Source organism: Hipposideros armiger, unplaced genomic scaffold (genome assembly GCF_001890085.2).
Source record: "Hipposideros armiger isolate ML-2016 unplaced genomic scaffold, ASM189008v1 scaffold_345, whole genome shotgun sequence".
Taxonomy (NCBI): Eukaryota; Metazoa; Chordata; class Mammalia; order Chiroptera; family Hipposideridae; genus Hipposideros; species Hipposideros armiger.
Window position 1 is genome coordinate 1,833,792 of NW_017731695.1, and position 24,143 is coordinate 1,857,934.

At 38.2% G+C, this 24,143-nt stretch overlaps 1 protein-coding gene across 1 annotated transcript in view; it reads left to right on the top strand.

Moving 5' to 3' along the window:
• Positions 1 to 23,653, top strand: part of THSD7B (thrombospondin type 1 domain containing 7B) — a gene marked incomplete at its 3' end in the record, with an annotated part of 392,396 nt that extends 368,743 nt beyond the window's left edge. The window contains exons 6-7 of the mRNA XM_019661345.1: positions 11,567 to 11,722; positions 23,456 to 23,653. Coding sequence (XP_019516890.1) covers positions 11,567 to 11,722; positions 23,456 to 23,653 — 354 coding nt within the window. The remainder of the gene's footprint in view (positions 1 to 11,566; positions 11,723 to 23,455) is intronic.
• Positions 23,654 to 24,143: the final 490 nt, after the last annotated feature.

Consider the following 24,143-nt stretch of genomic DNA (forward strand, 5'->3'; position numbering starts at 1 on the left):
CCACACATAAGTGAGATCATATAGTATTTGTCTTTCTCAGTCTGAGCTATTTCACTTAGCATAATACCTGCTAGGTCCATCCATGATGTTGCAAATGGCAAGATTTCATCTTTTTCTTTTTATGGCGGAGTAATATTCCATTGTATAAATGTACCACAATTTCTTTATCTAACCGTCTATTGATGATCATTTCAGTTGTTTCCATATCTTACTATTGTGAATATGCTTCAGTAAACATAGGGGTGCATATATTTTTTGGAAATAGTGTTTTGGATTTCTTCGGATAAATATCCAGGGGTAGAATTGCTCGATCATAAGGTAGTTCTTTTTTTAATTTTTTTAGGAACCTCCATATGGTTTTCCATAGTGGCTGCACCAATTTGCAGTCCCACCAGAAGTGCCAGAGGGTCCTGTTTTCTCCACATGATTCAGTTCTAACAACAGACAGGAATTTTGCAACCTAATTTAGAAGGAGAAGAAATACCCATTTCATGGAGAACATCATCATCTGTGGAATAGCATATGCCCTGAATGAATGTGAAGTATCAGTGTGATTAGTGTGTAGGATAGGATTCATTAAGATTTTTATTTTATTTTCAACTAGAGGTAGCATAAATAACAGAACTAAGTATCAGGACAGGGAATTCCAGTTTTGTACTTAAACTGTCGATTTGGGGTTAGTCGTATAACCACTTTGGGCCTTGATTTTCTCATTTGTAGAAACTGGATATTGTGAAAGATATCATTAAGTTTTCTTTCTTCCCAAGGTCCCATGGTGGAGCATATCTCTGAGGGGAAAGAATATTCCTAGCAGGCTGCAATTTCCTTAGGGTCTGTCTGGATACTCTTTGATATATAAAACTTCCTCAGACAACACATGTCTCAACTCAGAATCGGATTGAGAAGTTTCTTTTCTCTAAAAATGTAGCAGTACATTACTGTTTTTTATCATTATAAGTATAATACAAAAACATAACTCTTCATGAAATGTGTCTCATACATTAGTTGGCAATCAGTGTTAAGTTGAGAGAACAAATTGGTTCTCTCTGTAGCCTGGTGGACTGCACAATGTGGTCCCGACTTTGTTCTCTGCTTAAGAAATATGTCAGAATTGAAACAAAATAAAAGCAATGCCATCCGTCAAAAAAAAAAAAAAAAGAAAGAAAGAAAAAAGAAAACTGTCAGAGAGTAGAAATGGCAGTTAGAAGTCTGCGTTCTGTTTGGATTCTGTTGGGCCAGATTGGAGGCAGGATAGTTCTGGGTGGGAACACTGGAGATCATCAGATAAGGTGCTTCATCATTATCCAATAGGGAGCCCCTGAAGGCTCCCTGACTTTTGTGCCAAGTTGAGTTCTCTATTCTAAAGATCTCGAGCTGCCAGAAGTCTGAAATTGTCTGAACAACCATGGCTACTGTTCATTCAGGGCCCCTCCCCTCAAAATAATAGTTATGATAAAACATGTTTTATCTTTGAGCTTCATTGGGTTGCACAAAACACTTTGTTAGAGCACCTCAGTTAAGAAAGTATAAATGTTAAAAAAAATAAAACGATTGTTGCAGCTGTATCTCTTTATATTTTGTAAAAATCTATCATTACTTTGAAAAATTGAATTCACCTGCATTTTTGAAAATTGGTACTAACACTGTCAGGATTAATGTTTATTCACATTTGATAACCTATAAATATATCTGTGTTGCTTTAATATAAAATCATGTAAGTACATTTTAAAATTAAATAATTGTCATTGTCATTGTCATTATTTTTTATGCTTTTTCTCTCACATTAAGACTTCATAAAAGACAATTATATTATTTAAAAATATATGATGTCCTCTTGCTCTTATAACTTTTTTTTGCTGTGATGATGTACATAAATCTAAAAAATTAGAGTATGCAACTTCTCAAGACAGCTTTTTAAGAACATGACTGTTACTTAACTAAAAGGTCATAAAATTCTACAACTTATCAGCCATTTTAAATCATCCATATTCTTTACATGTATCAGGAGTCTACAAGAAAATAGCATATCTTATTAGTGAATGTATTATCTCCTGTTATTGGATTGAAAATATAAGCATATAGATTTCAACTTCAAGCAAACACAGGAGTTAAGAAGCACTGTGGTCAAGTTAAAAAGATGGATTTCAACCTACAGCCATGGAAATGTGCACTGAATCTAAGAATTTCAGAGCCTTGAGCTGTTAGAGCCTAACATGGTTATGAAGAGGGAAAACTAAACTCACACTGGCTGAGTTCAAGTCCTGCCTCTCCAATTTACTAATAATAGAAGCTTGGCCAGATTTTTAAAACTTGAGTTGTCTCATTGGAAACTGGAGATACTAGTAGTACATGCCTCATAGAATTGTTTGGCTAATGAAATCAGAATATACTAGTTGTAAATTGCTTAGCACACAATTTAAGCTCACTATGTGTTCTAGTTCATGCATTCCCAATGAGGATGATATTGCCCCCAAGGGGACAAAAATTGATTTCTGGAGTGAAAAAAAAAATCTTACACTTTTTATATATACAGCATATATTTACATGTACATACACAGTATATTTGTGTTATGAAAATGTCATAGGGAAGGGAGAGACGATTAGGGAAAAAATGTTTACAAAGGCTCCTTAGGGAGGAGATAATGTAACAAAAGTGAGAAACATTGGATAGTCTATTTATTTTACAGAAGCTCAATTGCTAAGAGATTTGCCCAATTCACACCGGTAGTGGTAGGCTCTCAGTAATGGTTTTTTAATGATAGTATTTTGTCAGTTGGGTTTTCAAAATCATACTCCATAAATTATTCATAAGATTGAGTCCCCAACCTGTTAATCATAAAGATTTTTGAACATATAAATCCTTACTGTATTCTCTGCTATTCCCTTCCCAATTCTGAAACAATGCTTCTGAGTTGGGTCTACCTTACACCTCATTGATAGAGCCAGGTTGGAAGCTACTAATTTATAATATTGGCCTTGACATAGTGAAGACATGTAAAATGTAGGACTTGTAAGATAAGAATAGGCCTGGAGGAAGGAGCTTTCATACAGTTTTGCAATGCACATGTTTTGGTTGGTAATTTTTGTTTTATTTCTAAAACTTCATAATGAAGTTCCTCATACAATAACAGGAACTATTCTGCATTTTAATGAATTATTATGCAGTGTCTCGTCCCTATTACTACTTAGGGACCTGGTGAATCCCATGAGCCTTCCTTTGCAGTTAAATTAACTTGTATAGTCTAAACAATTTGCAAATTTAAAGTAGCATATGCTAACAAGGCTATCAAGTACAGTGACGCCTTCGTTTTTCCTTTCTTTAAAGACAGGATGGTGTGCACATTTATTTTAGGGACAAATAGCTCTTTCTCAGCTCTCTAAAATAATCGCCACATTGTCTTAATTTGTTTGTTAGTTACATTTGACATACAATATTGTATTAATTTCAGGTATACAACATAGTGATTAGACATTTATGTACTTTATGAAGTGATCGCCCCACTACATCTAGTACCCACCTGGCACTGTACATAGTTATTACAATGTTATTGAATATATTCCCTATCCTGTACTTTACATCCATGGCTATTTTAACCTACAGGGTATTATGCTAAGTGAAATAAGTCAGGCAGAGTAAGACAAATATATGGTTTCACTTATATGTGAAATCTAAAAACAAAATAGTTGAACAAACAAAACAGAAACAAACTCATAGATGCAGGGAACAAATTGATGCTTGCCAGATGGGAGGGATTTGGGGGAGGGGTAAAAAAGGTGAAAGGGATCAAGAAGTACATATTTTCCCATTTGGTTTTTGGTCCTTTAGGAAGAGCTTTAAAGCTTTGAATTTAGCAGTTCTTAGAGGACTATGTCACCTAATATGGATTTCCTCTTCTTGTTACCATTATTAAAAATTTCCATTTAGTTATTCCCAGGTTGAGAGACCCACCTTCTAAAACAACACACATAAAGGGCTGACGTGCTTTGTTCTGATGGATTAACAGGGCATCTTATGACCACTGTGAAGTCTGAGAGACCTGGCTCTGCTGGCTGTTGGCTCCTTCTTACCTTCTTACCAGATCTTCCTGTTTCCTTGCCCTCCTCTGAGACATCCTTGTCTCCACAATGTTGTTTTTTTTTGTATTTTTAAAAGCATCCTTCTTTCCAATTCTTGTCCAGTGGATTTAGGAACATTGTACTCTCACTTGTTCTTTCTCAGTTGATGAGGCGGATAGGGTGGCTAAGGGGACAGTTGTCTTCATTGTACTATGTGTACCCAAGTGGAGGTGAGCTTTGCCCCCCACTTACTGGTGTTTCCCAGTTTCAAAGCTGCTTTCATGGTTTCTTTGGTCATTCTTTGCTCTTTAAGAAAATCTTAAAGGGAGGGAGATGCTTCTTGTGAACACAGAATTCCTCAGGAATGACCCTAAACCTAAATTAAGATGAAAATAGTCATTATAATCTAATTTCATTGACTCCCTCAAACCATTAGTAATAATCAACATACCTTTCAGAATCATATAAAAAATACCCACCCAGCTTCTCATCTTTCTTTAACAGCACTTACCTTTCCTGAGGCCTTTACTATTGATACTTTCAACCTATTCTTTTCTATTTGAACTCACATCAAACATGTTTTGGAAGTGGACACAATGTCCACTTATTTATTTTCCTGATCAAGAATTAGTGTTACAGCATATTTTTTTTTGTATCATACTTATTATTACAAACACAAAAAAATCATAGTATAGTGTAGTGTTAAAGGATATGGGTATTTGTCCCTTATCAGCTTTGCTTTTTTAGGCAAACAGTTTAGCCTCAGTTATTTCATCTATAAAATGGGAACAATAATTGTACTTACCTTGGAATGATTGTTATGAATAAATGAGAAATTGTATTGAAGTGCTTAGCACAGTGCCAAATGGGTTGTTAATATGTGTAAGCTATCATTACTAGCGTTAATCTTTGAAGTAGGTATTTGTGGTCATTCCCAGGAAAAACTGGCTCTCTCATTTAGCTCTTGTCATTGTTTGTATGGGAAAATGAATTCCAGGTTGTGAAGTGTGAGTATGAGAAGGCTCTTGCACTAAAACCCTTTCTAAAGGTACACTTCCCTGACGCTGCATACTCTGCTCTTGACATCTCTGGAGACAACTTTTTCTCTCACCTGCCTCTCTGCCTTTTCACCTTTTCTCTTTGCCTGACCACTTCCCCATCTTTCACTTTTCTTCTGTCCATTCTTTCATCAATAATGATATTTTTAACTCTGTAAATTGTAAAAGATGCCATTTAGGTCAGCTCTTGTTCTTTCCATCCTCCCCATAGCCCGCTTTTAGCTCTTAGCTAGAAGTCTTAGAAACAATCAAAAAGAAATTTTCAAAAGTGGAACAGAGGAGAGAATAGATGATGTTAGAAATATATAAATATAGGGATGAAGGCTACTATATTTCTCCCTGAACTATGTAATTACTGGATGCTGGTTCTGATTACTTTGTAAAATTATATACATACTTCATCTATTTTGTCTTCATTTTTATTCTGAATATTGTTTCCTATCTTTGCCTATTGTGTTGTTACTCTGTAGCATTAAGAAAAATCACTAGTTGATAGGCATTTTCTAATTGGCTATATGAAATAAATGAAATTTGGAAAACTTTTTAACATGTGGCCAAATTTCTCATAATCATTTCTAATTGCAGGAATTATTTTTAGATATTAAATTTGCTGCACATACACACACATCCTCCTGCCAAAATGTATTGCACAGTACTTTGCCAAGAGAGTCACAATATGGCTAAAATTAAGCTTTATTAGGTATAATTGGATGAGATGTGATTTAATTCTTTAAGCTGCCTATAAGTGTTAGAAGACAGATTTGCTTTTATTCTATCCACTAAGTTAAAAGAATGATACATTATTTTGCAAATCCCAGTGGCAAAAGGCAATTGAAATAATACACGAAACTTCTTGAAGGAAAATAGCTTTCTGGTTAAAATTGTAATATTATTTATCTTAGCCCTTCAGCCACTTGACTCCTTCAGTCTGTAGAAGAGGCCTATTTATTTTGGCAGTGAGGTGGATTGAATTTCTGCCAAGTCAGTACACTCCCTAAATGAATATGTCAGATGCGATATTGTTTCTCAAAAATCATTTAGAAAGCAGCATTTTTACATAATTCAGCTCTTTCATTAGTTTTGAGTTAAATCTTAGCAATTGCTGTTTCTATTATGATTATTTCTTAGCAAGCCCGTGGAATGCAGGGGTCCTGAGTTTTGGGTGGGAATTCCCTTGGGGGTTTATAGGAAAATTGAAATGAATTTAACTTCTTTGTGCAGGTTGATGTCATTCTGGAAATCAAATCTCTTATGTAAAATCAACTGGAGATAGAGTGTGTTGTTCATAGGAGCACTTAGTACCCATAAGACAGAAAACAGACAGAATGCAGGTTTTGAGTTCCAAGGAAGTGACATCACCTTTACTTCCTTTTCACCTCTATTTTCTTCAAAACACTACGAAAAGGTCAGTATCTTGTGACTAATTTCTTGACCATCTTCGAGATTCCTCTTTCTTTCCAGAGGGAAAGGTGAGCTCCATTATGCTATAATAGAATTACCTCAAACGCATTCTGAATTTTGAAAGACTGATGATTTTTCATACAATAACAGATATATTTTAAAAAAAATCACATGGACTCTTGTGATAACTCTTTTTACTTTAAGCAAATGTAACTCATTTTTTAATAAACTAGACAGGGATGCCTCTAGTCTTATTAATTATAACTAATTATTATTGATTATAATTAAATAATATTATGCAATTTCAGTTTAATTTCTTTTTGAGGAGTTAAAAGATATTTAATATTTATTTAAATCTTAGAAAATGGCCATTAGTAGGGGTGGGAGTAATATATTCTTATTGAATCTTTGCCAACTTATTTCTGTATTAATTCAAATTAGTTTGAATTAGAGCTGGATTTAGTTCCCAAGAATGAAATGTGAAGGAACTCATTTTTCTTTACAATGACAGCCACATGCTAATGATCACAACAGGCATTTTCTTAATTACAATTCATATTGATTGAATTTGTATGCTTATCTGCAATCACCTTGTGATTAAGGAAACCCATGAACTTTGTATATTTCTAGGATTAAGAAAAGTTTTATTTAACCATTAAACATATCATCTACCAGCATATTTTTCTCCTTATTAATTAACATTCTGTTCATGGAGTAATTCATTATTTAAGGCAACTTTGCAATCAGTAGCAGACTTTCACATTTCTTGTAAGGCAGGTCAATTTAATAATTTCTTATTGCAAATGAAAAATTCCAGGTTAGGTACTTAAATATCCAAAGTTGTAATGACTATTGCATATGTACAGTCACTTATAATACTGTAATATATTCCCTAGCCCTTAGAAAGCTACCACTATGCAGTGATCTTAATTTATCCAAGTTATAAGTTATTTTGGCTCTTTAACACGGTGGTCATGAGAAGTCTCTACAGGGGCTAACGTTGCTGCCTACAAAAGCTAAGTAGCCTATACGACCTCGGGTAATTGCTTATCTAGTCAGGCAGTTTGTCAACACAGGAATGGCAGAAGGCCTCAAAGTGACATGATTTCAAAGACAGTTGGAAAAAGTGGGACAAGCTAAGCCCTGCACTGAATAGGTGCACTGATTAGAGCAAGAATTCATTGCATTAGAGGAGACAGAGTTAGTAAATAGAAATAAAGTCGTCGCCATCCATACATCCAGAGTATGGAGTGCAGGGGAGTAGAAAAACAGCAATTCTTCCAACAAATATCATGGTTAGAGTTTGGCTAGGAAGATGTGAGGGTTTCATAAAGAGTAAACTGCACAGACCATCCAATTCCAGGTGGCCCAGGTCATGTTCCGACCTCACGCTAAAATAATTGTATTATGGCATGAACAACCACAAATAAAATAATTAAACAGTCATTTGCAGTGGAGCAAACTTTTTTCTCACTACATCCTGCTTTGTGGGAGAGGTCTGGAAAGGGGTTTGGAGTAGTTTTGAAATAGCAGTTAAGGAGAGGAAGGGTTTAGATTTTGTCAGAAGGGTTACATTGAGCCCGCTGCCTTCCTGGGTAGGTACCTTGGATCTGTTTTGTCACTGGCTGCCTCCTGTGTGGTCACTGTGATTCGTAAATAAAATATCCTTGGTGTAAACAACCTCATGTGTCCTGTCTGATGCCTTCGTTCCATGAAAGGAAGATGAAGTGGGATAAATGGAGGTAAATCAACCACCTGGAACAGGCCTCAGGTCTTGCTGCGCCCTGGGTTTGCTGAGTGAACTTGGAGAAAGCGCCTAAGGTCTTTAGAGCTCAGTTTCTCAGTAACATTGATGAATTAAACTAAATTAATTAGCTCTAAAGCTCCCTTCTAGCTCTACCAGTCAAAAGGCATAGAAATATCCTGTGTTCACTCTTTTCTGAGAGATGACTACCTAAGTCGTCTGAAGCTGGTAAGTGCTTTGTGACTTACCCATGATTTATTTGTAGATTAAATGTAGCCCAGGGGGTCTGAGAAAGAGATAGGTTGACCCAAGCACATTGATTCAGTGCCTAAATGAAGCATCTTAGACATGTCGCCTGGGACTGGAAGAATTTATTGATATGGATAAAGATCTACTGTCTGTCAAAGCAGCAGGTGCAGAAGAGGCATGAGTGCTATGACAAATGGCTTCAATCCCACCCCTGGGCCTCCAATTATGTCACTTAGTAGTTCCCAGGGAAGTCCTTTCCTGTTCTTCTCCAGCACATCATGTCACTCCCTCCTACTTCTAAATCTTAGGAGTGCCATTAGCCCTAATGTCCAACAATCAACCGATTGACAGTTAAGTATTAATCAAAGGGGACCTCAGGGACTTAACCCCTTACCTCCCAATAATCCTCAACAGCTTTCCTAAAATAAGCCAAATAAGCATAATATCTGTAAAAATAGTGTCCTAGACAAACACTGCTTCAGGACAAGCTCCCCAGTCTCTTTCCAATTGCGCTGCCCACTTGAAGCCTTCCCTACACAGACAATCCTAGAACTTATGAGAAGATTTAATGCAGGCCCACTGTGTGCTTGGTCATTGAACTGGTGGATTAACTAGTTTCAATGAAAGGGTTGAAATTAAAGTAGAGAGGTAGTGGCAGCAAGTGTCTTTTCAGTCCTGAAGCTGAGAGATTTAGGGTATCTTCTCAGCATTGATCATCAGACACTTAAAGTCTGTCTGGTGTTACAGTGAGACAGCCATGGCAAAGGAAAGAGAAGCGGCCGTCACAGCTTTGCAGTCTTCCGTTGGAGTTCATGGACTCATGTATGATTAGTATCAACTCACACTGGAATATGGGCTCCATGAGGGCAGTGATTTACTCATTATTCTGATTTACTCACTATTCTGGCTTCAGTACCTAGTACAGTGTTAACACGTGGTAGGCACTTATCAATGTAGGTTGAATGGCTAATGATGGGATCTCTTAGTGCAGTGGTTAAGAGACAGATGCTTATATCCAAATCCCAGCTCCACCGCTCAGGACTGGAAATGTGGGAAAGGGAGTAAATATTTGTGTCACAATTTCCTCATTTTTAAAATAATAAATACTACTACTAGTAGTAAATCTCTCACGGGGAAGTTATGCAGGTTAAATGAATTGATATATAACTGGTGCCTGGCATGCACCATAAATGTTTATTAAATAACTAGACTAATCAGTTTACTTGCCCTACTCACTTCTCCATCATTGTTAAGGTTTTGTTTTTGGAACTAAATTTGAGTTTGTGAAAACACATTCTAACAAGCATGGGTCTGGACACAAAGACATTTCTGCAGCTTCCTACTTATATAATGCTTTGACATATCTCTTTCCATCAATTTTATTAATATGCTACTTCACTTACCCGTCTTGACTTAGAGCTGCTTGAAAGCAGACACAACATCCATGGGGTCCTTACTGAGAGTGGGTGATTAGTGATTTTGGAAGGAGTGCATAATTTACTCAGTGAACTGCTGTCATGTGTGTCTCCTCTTGCTCACTGCTGAGGAAGGAATCACAAACCTCTTCCCCATCTCACAGGTTCTTCTTTACCTACAGTGCATCAGTGTCACGTGTGCATCCCCGGTGCTGGTTACTCCAGCCTCCTCGTCCCACTTATCAGATCACATCCTTTTAGTAAACTGTAAAAGAATTAATTGCAAACAAAGTGTTATTATTTTTCCTTTGCAACCTTTTATTTTTCCCATTCACCCTCATAATCACCTCAAGCTGCCCCATTGTTCTTTAGAAACCCTTTTTTGCCCCTGGGTTACAACTGCTTCATGACAGTATTTTTTTTATTTTGCTGTTGTTTTGGATTATGTTCAAGCCTTTCCTGGTCAGAGCACTGATTTATTGCCAACTTTCCCCAATTTAACTCACGTAACTCAACTTATCTCACTTAAGGAGTGAGGAAGCAAAGTAGACGGTGTGATTCACCACCCAATCCTCTCACGCCAGTTTCTGCCTTAGAAGCAGTTCTAATTTTCTTAACTGGATGGAAACGACACATAGGAAATAGTTAGACAATAGTACAAGCCACTCCATGAGATGAAACCATCTGAACTTAAACGCTTTGCTCACAAACTCTGAATGGCTCCCAAGCCTTCTTAGAGTGAGGTCATTCTTTGCAAATGGAGTTATGCATTTGGCTGTTCTTTGATTGTGTCATTTTTCGGGTATTCTATCCTAGTTCCTTTTATGTTTTAAACTCCACAAGGATCAGGATCTAGTCTTCTTCATCTGTGTATTTTTATGGTGTCCAGGATGGGTTTGCATAGAGATGGCACTTGGTGAATGCCACTGATGGTCACTGCCCCACCCCCCACCCCTCGCAATGACCCAGCTCTGGACGTGTTCTGGGTGCAGGGGCACACCAGGAAATGCTGGAAGGTGCTGAGTGTGGCATTCTCTGTGGCTCCTTAGACACTCCTTGTGCCCCTGGGTATCCTTCCTAATGAAACCAACTTGCAGGGGCTAATTCTACAGTCACAGATCCTGATTATTCTTCTTATTCTAAGAACCATTTTTCTTCTGTGTCTTTCCGAGCTTCACCCCTCAGGGGAGTAACAGCAGTAGATTGGTTATGCTAAACACCCCACCTCAGGGGTTCAATTTTTATTTTTTCACAGCAACCCAGTAATTTATATCACCAAGATAGACTCATCTTGAAACTTCACAAAGCCATTTAATTTTTTAAAAATCATAGCTCTAGATAATTTGTATCTATATTTCTAGTACTCTCTTGGGTTTCCAGGGAATACTCTGTGATGCAGGAAAATCAAGTGCATGTCCTTTATGCTGCTTTTTGTGTTTTTGCCTTTTCTCGCCTAAAATGCTAATAATGCACAGCAAAGCAATGAGGATTAAAGAATGTTTATGCTTTGTTTGCATACACCCCTTTTAACCATAAAGCTGATGTGGGCAAGGCAAGCTCATAGAGTCAGGAGCAATACTAGAGATTTCCAGAGAATGTGACATGGACCATTCTTTTTTTTTTTTCTGTTTTTTGTCCTTCAGTCTCTAGACCTGTGGAAAAGGCATTATGTTTGGGACCTGCCCCCGCAGCCTCTCAGCTCTGCAGTATCCCTTGCTCTACAGACTGTATAGTGTCTTCCTGGTCATCCTGGGGCACGTGCATCCATGAGAACTGCCGCGAGCCTCAGGGGAGAAAAGGTGAGTGCCTCGTTTGTGTGTGCTTCGTTTACTTCCCGGGTACACACATTTATTCTGTAACCTAAGTAGCTGATTAAGCCTGCTTAAAACAATATTTGTTTGTAAAATTTAGATAACCCGCTGAAGCCTGACAGCATTCAGTTTTGAGGGAGGCCATTGGGGACATTTCTATGCAACACAGACTCTGACCTTGATTGACCTTTAATTAGGCTCATAGCTCATGAAATGAAAATTATTTAAAAAATGGTTATAGCTTAGGGCCGGCTGAGTGGCACGATGGTTAAGAACTGGCTTGGGACGCCAGAGGACCCCGGTTCGGATCCCACATATGAGGGCCAGTGGCGCTGCCCTCTACAGCTAAGATGCTGAACAACAGCTCAACCTGGAGCTGGGCTGCCATGTGGCCTTGGCGTAGGCTGCAGCCCCTGTGGCAGTGGGTTGCCATGGGCTACCGTGTGTAGCCAGCAGCCAGCGTGAGCGGCCAGCAGCCGCAGTGAGCGGCTCTCCAGAAGTCAGCGACTGATCTGCCTCGTCCAGGAAGAGCGCAATGATGGTGCCAACTTGGGCCAGTGAAGCAACGTCCTCCACAACTAGACTGAAGAACAAAATGATAGCAACTTGTCTGTTCCCCTTCCCCCAATTCCCCAGCGCTGTTCCCATCCCCCCAATTCCCCAATAAAAATCTTTAAAAAAATAATGGTATAGCTTAATGTTTTATATATGGAATGGTTATAATGAGGAAATTAGACATGATTTTGGTAATTGCATCAGGAAACAACTGTTTTGCATGCCTATTTATTTTCAGGTTAACACATGCTGAATTTGATGGTATAGTTCATATTTTCATGAGGGGCGTTTACACTTGTTGTTTACTTTCAGATCTTGTCCTTAGGCTTAAAGTGAAACCTTCACACTTTATGTGCTTATTTAATTTTGTAGGCCTCTATTGTCTTGTTTTCTTTCAGTTGCTATTAAAATGCACATCTTCATTTTCAAAAGTTCATTCCTGTGCCATCTTGACTTCCCTTTCATTGGTCCTTCAGTTTGTATTGATATTTCCTTTAAATGGCAGGACTAAAAAGAAATGTTCTCCTTTCCTAAGAGAAATGAGATCGAACACATTCCGGAAGTTAGGCTGTTTGCTGAGGACTAATCCTCGTTATCACATGCAGAGAAAGACTCCATGGGCAAGTACTTGATGTTCTCAGACCGGTGCTCTCAGCTGAAATTTGGGTCCATTTGAAAACCCCCTTTTCAGCAGGCCCTACAGCCCATACATGCATGTAGATGCACTCCTGGGCTCACACATCATGTTGCCAAGCTTTTCCCTTTATTCTGACTGCTGTTTCAAGGCAGAAGAGGAGGGTGCGTGGTAAGTCTAAGGCAGGAAGAAGCTAACTTTAATTCTTTTATCAAACAATAGAAACCTGGATCTCAGTGGAACCTGAGGCTAGTGCTACTTTCTTACTGTCCAAGTAACCAGAATATCCCCTAAGCCTCTTCAGCTTATGGACACACGTAATTTCTCATTAATACTAATGCCCACAATCCATGGTCTTGTGCTGCACATGTGTATAATTGGACCTTGTCAGTCTCTTGCTATTGCATATGACACTTCCCAAGGTGACTTACATGTTATTAGAATCAGCTCTCTTATGTCCAACCTGTGCCACTCTGGGTTAAGGTGTCTGTCTAGAAAATGACTTGAGGCAGGATTTAGGCTGCCGCAGCCACTGTGACCATGGCTGTCCACGCTGGAGAAACTTTGGTGCATTGAGTGAATGTCGCCTTCCTTAGTTTTCAAAGCTGTAGAACCCACACCAGGCCAAGTGGGCCTTACATTATTTGGGACACTTTTGGTTATAGATGACAGAAACACAATTCAAAGTGACATAAACCAAATGAAGGGAATTTATTAGCACATGTAGCTAAAAAATAGAAGGAAGTTAGCACTGCATCCAAAAATATCTGGTATAGATGTCAGTCTCTTTCATTCTTTCTTTTTCTCTTTATGATCTTCGGTTTCTATAGTCTCATTCTTTTCTCTTTCCCTTTAACATCTTTGTGTTTCTATCTCTTGCTTCTACCTTTCTCTGTATTACGTTCAGTTTAAGGCAGGCCCAAACCAGCATTATTATTTTTTTTTAACTGTTAAATTTATTGTGTACCCTCCTTGTTAGTAAATCTACTTTTACTTATCATATATTTTTAAGTGATTATTCATCTGACAAATAACAGGGCAACAACAAATTGTTGTAAGTCTGATTTGAAACATCTATTTCCTAGAATTGGTTAACAGAGATTCTAAACCTCTTTAGTGATACATTGTTTACTGCTTCTTTGAAGGCAACATAACATTCAAACATTATTTTATTCAATTGACATTTGATTTAAAACAAAACAAAACAAAATATTAGGCACCACTATCTCATTCTAATAATCTGTCTTCAAGAAACATGAAACTCTATTTAGGATTCCAGTAGGGCAGACTGTAAATGTTTCTCAGTTTCACCCAAACTTTCAGATGTAAGATAACATCAACATGGTCTACAAATTGCAAATTGAAAAATGAGGCTAAAAATCTTTTGTTTCCTTGATTCTTAGATCCATTTTTTTTCATGTTGTGGGTTTCTAGTTTTAATTGTGTCATAAAATCGATAAGTACATTTTATGTAGAGGTATTTTTTTTCTCCCAAACATTGTAATAAACATAGTGTCTTATCAAGGATGGCATCTTATTATTTTTTAATGGTCAATTATTTTGTTTTCAGTTTTTTGAGATGTAATTGATATATATAGCATTGTGTAATTTTAAGGTATATAACATGATGATTTGATATGCATATATATTACAAAATGATAACAACAATAAAGTTATTTAACACATCCATCTCCTCACATAGCTACTGTGTGTGTGTGTGTTTGTGTTAAGAACTTTTAAGATCTATGCTCTCTGCACCCCCATATTCATTGCAGTGTTATTCACAATAGTCAAGACATGGAAACAACCTATGTGTCTGTCACCAGATGAATGGTTAAAGAAAATGTGATACATATTTAAACACACACACACACACACACACACACACACACGCACACACACGCAGACACACACAAAGGAATGTTATTTAGCAATAAAAAAAGGAAATTCTGCTATTTGTGATAACATTGATGAAACTTGAGAGCATGATGCAAACTGAAATATCAGAGAAAAACAAATATTGTTTTATTTCACTTATATGTGAAATATTAAGAAAACTGAATTCATAGAGAGAATAGCATGGTGAGTGCCAGGGCTGGGGAGTGGGATAATCGGGAGATGTTGATCAAAAGATACAAACTTTCAGTTATAAAATGAATGCATTCTGAGGATCTAATGTACAGCCTGGGGATGATAGTTAACAATATTGTGTTGTATACTTGAAAGTTGCTAAGAGAGTAGATCTTCAGATTCTCACTACCAAAATAATAATAATAATAATAATCATGATAATAATAATAATATTTTTTTACAGTAAATAAAGTAAAAAGAAATGCCTTTCCTAAAAGTTCCAGCAGGCTTCCTGGAACTGAGTCTCATTGGCTAATATGTGTCACGTGCTTTTCTCCGACCTAGTCACTCTGACTGGGGGATGTGGGGCTGAAGTAGCCAGATGCTAGGCTTGTGACCACCAGTGGAGGGAGAGCTCCATCCAAGCCTCACAGACAGAGTGGAGGAGCGGTGGCTCCTTCAAGGAAATACAGGGTGCTGATACTACAAGAAGGTAGAAGCGATGCTGGGGTCAGACTTAATAGGTGTTTATTAAATGCTTTGTTCCCTTTGTTCTGGACCATAGAGTTGCTACAGAAATTCTGAGAATGACTTTTTTCCCCTAATTCTGTAATTTTGGTCCTTGAGCCCAACTTTTCACAAAACCCTTTGTGAAAAAACTGTTCTTTTAACTTTCATTTCATTCTTTCTTTTCCACATAACTCAGAGCTGGTTCATGGAACCCATTTGCAAAACTCACAACATTTTGACCCCTCCATTTGCCCCATTTGTTCAAGATGTTTTTATGACAAGCTTTTCCCTCATTGGATACTTCTCCTATTCCCCTATTGTAGAAGTCAACGCCTGCAAATATGCCCTGGTCCACTGTTCATTAGACATCACCTGCTGTGGGTTGCATTGTGTCCTCCAAACAGATATGTTCAATGCTAACCCCTGGTACTTGTGAATATGACCTTATTTGGAGATAGGGTTATTGCAGATGTAATCAAGTTAAGATGAGGTCACACAGGATTCGTATAGGCACTATTTCAATAACTAGTCTTATACAAAGAAAGAAATTTGTACACAGAGAAACACACGGGGGAGTGCCAGGTGACAACAGGGACACAGAAGACATGAGGTGAAAGCCATACAAATACAGAGGAAAATATTGCAGTGATCCCTCTACAAACCAAGGAATGCCAAGGCTGCCAACAACCACCAGAAGCTAGAAGAGAGCATGGAGGTATCCTTCTCTAGAGCATGCAAATGGAGCATGGCTCTACTGACACCTTGATTTGGGGTTCCTAGCCTCCAGAACTATGAGACTGTAAGTTTCTGGTCTTTTACATCACCCACTTTGTGGTACTTTGTTTTGGAAACCTTAAGAAACTAATATACTGTCTGAATTTGCATCAGCATTTAGGTTCAGCAAGGGTACACTTCATAAAATGCCAAAACTAAAATGTAGAGAAGTAAAGCAATTGGTCCTAAACCTCATAGTGATTTAATAATGGCCACGCCAGCACTAAGGATCTGGATTCCTGTCTCCTCGGTCCAGCGTTCCTTCCAACACTAGGCCTCCTTAGTGATTTCTTCCATAAGCCTAAAGAAGTTTGGATCAAGACAGAGCTTTAGCTCTGAGGTTAGCAGAGAAGCCCTCTGTCTGTGTGCACGTTGGCTAGTGGGAACTATTAGCCTCCAGAGCTAATCTTGGAGCTATGAGATAAGGTATGGGATGTGTTTTAGCACTGGCACATTGCCTTTGGAGGAAGAGGGGAATTAGATTGCAGTGTGTGAGAAAGGGATAGTGTGCCAAAAAGAGCTTCAGAGTGCCAAGTAACTAGGATGTATGTTTCTTTGCCCCAAAGAATACATTTTTCAGAGGGGCTCAGCCTTTGGGGATGAAGGGAAGGGTGGACACAGTAGACTTTCTCACCTGAATGTCACTGCAGCCTCCTTCAGAGTCGAGACGCATGCTGGGATTGATAAAAATTAGTCTCTGTTTTATAAAGCCCATACTGAGGCTAAATGACCTGCTTTGGGCACTAGTAATTGCAGACAGGAGAGAGTGTAAGTGCAATTGTTATTCAGCTCTGGAAGTTTATTATTCTATAAATGCTTCCCAGGAGCAGAGAGAATTTTGATTTTTAAGGTCTTGCTAAGACCTACGTGGACCACCTGCCTGTAATCCCTTTTGGGAAGAATAAAGAATAGAATTTTCCCTCTAGGGAAAGGATTCTGTGCCTACCAGGATTCCAAGAGTGTTATGATGATAGTAAGCAATCTTCTTGTTATTTCTACTGGGTTGTGAGCATGAGGTCTGAGCGCCTCTCAGTCTCGGTCTGTCTCATGGTACTACTGTGGGTTCTCCTAGAGTTTTTGACTGGCGTGAACTAAATGGGGCTTAGAATTCCATGAAGGGTAGAGCACATAGGCTAATACATTAAACATCAGAGAACTCTGGATGTAAGCTGGTGTTTAGCTTCACATTTGAATTCTCTGCCCTAAAGAACTGCAGTGGACCTACTAGCAGAAATCTAAGATATTCATATTTTTCTAGATTATATATATATATATATATATATATATATATATATAATATACACACATATTACATGTTGTAAATATATATATTTACAACAGGGTGTAAACTGACAATGAATGATAAGATATATATCATCTACCACAGATATGTGTATGGTAGATGATTTGAGAGAAAAACAAACAAACAACAACAGCAAGAAAATTAATGTGGAAAGTTGGAGATAATTACTTTTGCTCCTCACCGGTCTTTTCCCAGTGACTGTTTTATTGCTTTGATATGTTTCTTTTATTCACTATGTTTTTTTTTTTTTTTGAAAGAGTAGAAAAGAATGGGAAAGCAGTAAGTATTTTAATATCGAGTAGAAGAAATTAGTTATTACAGGAATTATTTTTCTATGGCTGTTACTCTTGGGCAGATGCCATTCAATCAGGAATAAGGGTCGTGGCTGTCAGCCACTCAGAGTGCGTTAGAAAGCCAGCTGTTGTACACAGCCTTCACACCTTCCATCAGACCTGTGACAGGCACACAAGGGGAACGGCGCTCCGCAGGTTGGTACTTGTCAAGTGAAGCTACAACACCTTTCAGAGGGATTTAAATTGGATCAGGTTTAATCATTCATTGCTTTTTCTTTGATGCATTTCCAGAAAGTTATAATTAGAGATCTATAAAGAGAAATGACCTGAAAAATTGCTGATGGATGAACTCCATACAGAGGTGCAACGCATTTTTAAAAATTATTTTTGATACATAGACATACATTTATGTGATTTTCTTGTCCCTTTCCAACATATTTTCGAAAGGCAACTTTGCCCACTGAAATTGATCTAAAGAGGAACTAATGAAGGCCTCCTGATATGGTGTCACAGTAAATAATTGCTTATGTGGTAGGGTGTCAGGAATTCCATCCCTCCCCCATACAGTTCTACCCCAATCATAGCACCCAAAGTCCTAAAAATTTCCATAGGAAAGGGCATTTTGACACTGAAAAGCCATTACTATCTTTACAAAGACAGTCTTTTATGTTCTAAAACTAATTGATTTAGACAACATACTAAAGTAGGGAAATATTGATACCTTTTTGGTCTTTATGATAATAATTGGGAAATTTTTCATTTTCTATTCACATCTGCTAGATAAATCCACCTTTATTAGAATATAAAATCATTTTGCTTTGTCACAGATAATATATATACTAAGAGACAACTTTTATATTTTTCTTTGTGTGTGTTGGAGCGGCGGAGGGCGGGGTGTGGGGGGGAGAGAGGGGCGGGGAGATGCGTGCCTACTTCTCATTCTAAGAATTAAGTTCTCATGCTCGTGATCACCCTACCAATGAGTCTTCTTTTCTGTACTCACAACAGGGTGTAAACTAACAATGATAAGATCGCGTGCTACCCCTGCAGGAATGGTGGTTGATTCCTAGAGTTGGAATCAAAGATTTAATCTGTTCGAGTTGTCTTACTCAGCATTGTTACCCAATGTCCAAAGCTGCCAGAGATAAGGACAAATGGAATGTTTTAGATGGAGTAAACTTCTGTCATCTTCGGTCAGCCTGCTGGATTTTGCTTTAAATCTGTCCCAATGGAGTTAGTGTAGAGACACAGCCTTGGCCATGGATAACTCTGTAAAAGCTTAGGTGGACACTGACTTTAGGGTCACCAGCACATAAAGAAATACAATCTTCTGACCTGGATTTACCCTCCTGAGCCTCTGTTCATATTTTCATGTCTTCAATTAAAAAAAAAAAAAAGATGACCATTCTACTATTTGTGTTTCTTTTCTTTTCCCTCCCCAACCTATGATTCACTCTTTTCTAATTATTTGTAGTACAATATACACTCAAATTGTAGACTATACACTACATCCTTAGGTTCATAGAAAAAATTCAAACCCTACAAATTTAAGTTTCATTAAAGGTGAATAAAATCTGTGGTCAGGAAGTGATTATTCTAATTCCTCCTGCTATCCAGTGGCTGAAATTCTACTCTCTAATCCCACAGGTTCTCAACCTGTGGGTTGCGGACCCCTTTGGGGGTCGAACGACCCTTTCACAGGGGTCGCCTAAGACCATCAGAAAACAAAAAGATATTTACATTATGATTCATAACAGTAGCAAAATTACAGTTATAGAGTAGCAACAAAAATGATTTTATGGTTGGGGTCACCACAACATGAGGAACTGTATTAAGGGGTCGCGGCATTAGGAAGGTTGAGAACCGCTGCTCTAATCTATACCCCTTTAGCTTAAGGAGATGCTTCCTGGTACCTGTCAGATCCACTGTGTGAAGTGGGGCTAGAGCACATCATACACAGAACTGACTTACGTTCTTTCTCGTGAGGAGGAAACAACTGAGAAACACCTCAACTGAATTTCATACGTATCCATTTCATCAGTAATGTGCCTTTGGAGAAGCAATCAAGTACCTTCTAGTTTACATGCATGTAAAATGAGAACAGTAACTAATGAAATAGTTTTGAGGATTTATTATTTTGGGGTAATATAAGTAGAGTGGCTGTCACAGTCTTGGTATAGGATAGATGCTTAATTAATGCATGTGCCTTTTCCCATTGGACTACATTCTCTATGCAGACAAGATTTATGTTTTCTGTTCCCCCTGTGGCTTCCCACAGTGCATTATAGTGATCTACATGTGGGAGTTAATGCTTACAATATGATGATATCGGATTAATATGAAATTGAGCCAATGAAGGTAAGCGGTTGCCTGGCCTCAGCCACCATGGACTTGGCAGTGTGTATCTTTCAGAACAGAAGTACCCAGGGGAAGCCTGATGTCTGCTGCCATCATGAACACCGATGTGTGATTAAAGTTAAATGCTAACAAGAGAATCCAAGGTTTTTGTTTTATGCTGAGCTTGTGCTATGATTTGATCCTAGTTAGAGTTCAGGGCAAGGGCAGTACAAATGAATGACTGAAATAATTTATTGACTGAGGAGATGTAATCTACATATGGGGAGATGGATACAGCTTGATTTACAGAGGAAGACTGTACGTGCTCCTCAGTGGCATTAAGCTGTAGGTGTAGGACACCCAGGGTCCCTCAGTAAATACTGGTAAGTTTCTGAGCTGGTTGACAAGCAACGTAAATCCTGGAGACCCATGGCATGTCCTGCTCATAGACACAAACTAAATAAGCACAAATATAAGACAATAAATAGGGGCATTACATGTAAGAGAAGTGGTCATCCAAGGTGTGTGGCACTGAGAGCGCGGAGGTCATTATGGTTTGATGTTTAAGTGTAGTTTAGAGCCTTGTATATTTCTGGTGTCTCTACTCAAGGTGGCCCAGAAAGGGAGCTGGGTTTTATTTTGTCTAATTAATGACACACACTTAGAGGTACAAAGCAGGCAGAGGTCACCTATTGTTTTAGTCACCCGATCTTAATATTTTTAATGCCGTGAAAATGCAGTTTCTGATTGGCCAAATGATGCCTTCCCACAAGTGGCTGATCCTTAAAGTAAGAGTCTAAGAGTCTCTTTTAATGAACTAACCCTAGACCAAGAAAACCCAAATAAAGCACTTATGACTGTTTAAGGGTTGGGGGGCTGGGCGGAAAAGGTGAAGGAATTAAGAAGGACAATATGGCCGTTAAAATAGTCATGGGGATGTAAAGTATAGCACAGGGAATATAGTCAATAATACGGTAACGACTATGTAGGGTACCAGGTGGGCACTAGACTTATCAGGGAGGGGCATCACTTTGTAAATTATATAAATGTCTAACCACTATGCTGTATACCTGAAATCAATGCAAAATATGTCAACTGTAATTGAAAATAAAATAAAAAAATAAATAAATAAATAAATAAATAAATAAATAAATAAATAAATAAATAAATAAAGTACTTGCCTACCCCTGTAATATTCCAAGGAGGCTTGGCTCCCTCTTGTGGCCTAAAACCATGTGTCAACTTGTTGTAGCATCCTTGGCTGTGCTATTTTAAGAGAAGCCAGCTAGGCTTTTGCCAGCTACACCTTGAGCTTTGTAACCTTTTCATTTCATTACTATTGGTGGAAAAATAGGCATGACCCTGGCAAAGATGTGGGAGAAGTATACTGGGCTTTGTTACCTCTCCTGCTTCCTAACTTATCCTTCTCTCCTCCTCTTTTATTTTTTATTTTTTAATTTTTAATTTTTTATTGTTAGTTTCAGGTGTACAGAACAATGCAATAGTTACCCTTTTCACCCTCACAAAGTAACAACCCCCCTCCCCCCATGTATTGCCCTCTCACCCCCAATACCATGCTTATCTATTACAATTCCATTGAATCCATTCCCGCACTCTACTCCATGTCCCGAGGTTATATATGTATATATAATTATAGTTGACATACAATATTATTCAACATCAGCTTCAGAAATACAGTGCGATAGTCAGGCCTCTACATCTCAGGGACACAGAGGAAGAACTGAGAGTTGCTAGTTGGGAGGGGGTGGGGATGAAGGAGAAGGGGAAGGGATGAGACAATACAAATTGGTAATTGCAATATGGCCTCAGGGATAGAAAAAGACAGTCTGAGGAATATAATGAATAATGTTGTAAATATTTCTTAGGGGGCCAGATGGACTCATGTCCTGTTGGGGAGACTACTTCTCTCCTCCTCTTGTTGGAAGGGCGATGGTATATCTAACTCACATTCTGGAATTCAGTGTTCTCATGCTACCTTCCTGTCAAAGGCTTTTTTTTTTTTTTATTTGCTCCAAGTAATAAATGAATAATTTCTTAAAATTTTACCATGGAATAAAATGGTTTTGTTTTAAAAAAAGGAATTAAATCAATTGAATCAGTTGATTGAATTTGGTGAATTAAGGAATTGAATATAAAATATGAGATCCATGGGAGGTAGGCATAGCCTTTAGAAGTGATATATCATGAAGATGAGAGATTGAAAACTCAGACAAGAATTTTATCTAGTTCTCAGTCACTTTATTTTTAGCTTTGTTCTTGAAAAACATTCATTAGTTTCTATCATTTGAAAATAGAGATTTCATATAAAAAACAAAATATCACCTGGATTTCTGTCTTCTTAGACAAAATTGGAAGATTTGGCAAAGGAGAGCCGACATTCCCTCATGTCAACAGTCAATGGAAGCTGAAGAATAGCCAACCATTTTAGAGCAAGCACACATCCTCCATTTCTCCACAGACTCCACCACTCCCTACAATCTTATGGTCTACACATTTCCATCAATTTGTACCTGCTTCATACATGTGACACTGCCTTTGTGACTCTGTGGGATCGAAGCATGTAGGGTCCATTTGTATCCTAATTATAGTGGGACTTTGGACCCTAGCTCCACAGTTCTTTTTTTTTTTAGCTGAGTAATAGCCCAGGGACCCATGTCTAGCCAGGATGGGAGGGCGGTCCAAAGAGGTACTGTCCTCACAGGGCAAGGGGACCTGGAAATCCCAGGGCATGAATCTGCAAATGCTCAGGCATCAGGGATGTGCCATAGTAGATGTGTTTTGACATTATGCAGAGTAACACGAATGTCAAAAACTACAGCAAAAACAAAACGTGCATTTATGTATGTTTGGGCTATTTGTGTGAGTCTTCATTTATTTTTACTTGTTTATTGATACCGTTGGACATGTCCTACTTATTGTTTCTTATGATTACGTCTGACCTCTCTAACACCTAGATTCTAAACTCTTGGAAGACAGATTTCCCACTCTAGTTCTTTTCCATTTACTCCTTCCCTTCTCTTCCCTTCCCTTCCCTTACCTCCCCTTCCCTTTCCTTTTCTTTCTTTGTCCCTCCATTTTCCATAAAATAAAGCACATCGAAATAATGCATGCTTTAGAGCTACAGGTTTTCAAATGAAGGTTTCATCGCTTTCCTTCCTGCTGCTGCTTCTCCTATGCTGGGTAAGGAGGGAATCCTGTGAAAAGTTTGTTCTTTCTCTTTTTAGGCTTTAGAATGAGACAGCGCCATGTCCTCATGGAAGCCACAGGGCCTGTGGGGCATTGTCCTCATTTGGTGGAATCTGTGCCCTGTGAGGATCCAGTGTGCTATCGATGGCTCATATCTGAAGGCATTTGTATCCCCGATCATGGAAAATGTGGCCTGGGACATCGCATCCTGAAGGCTGTCTGCCAGAATGATCGAGGTATGATGCAAAAAGGAACACAAGTATTTTTAAAATGATAACTGCCAAATGACACATCACCACTCTCCAACAGGTCATTTTCCTGAAGGAGAGAAACACAGTCTTTCCTATCCTTGAATATTTATGTTTAGTTCAAGTGAAGACACATTGCTTCAGAGTAAACGCCTTGACTTAAAGTGGGGCCACATATTTACTCCATGACAAACGAACACTATTTGATTCCACCTAAGTGCAATACAGTGGACTTGGTGATTTCTCTGCAGTTTTGAATTTATCAACACACAGAATATACAAATTTTGTGGATAGTCTTCAACTTATCAATACAAAACAAGCTTCATTTGCCTTTTTTGAGACTGATATGTAACATACTTTTATATATTATTAACAAATGCTACTTTGTAAAGATTTCAGGACTGCAACTTCATCCAAGTTAAAAAGAAAGCAAATACGAAGCTATAGCTTTTCATTTATATAACATTAGATTAGAGT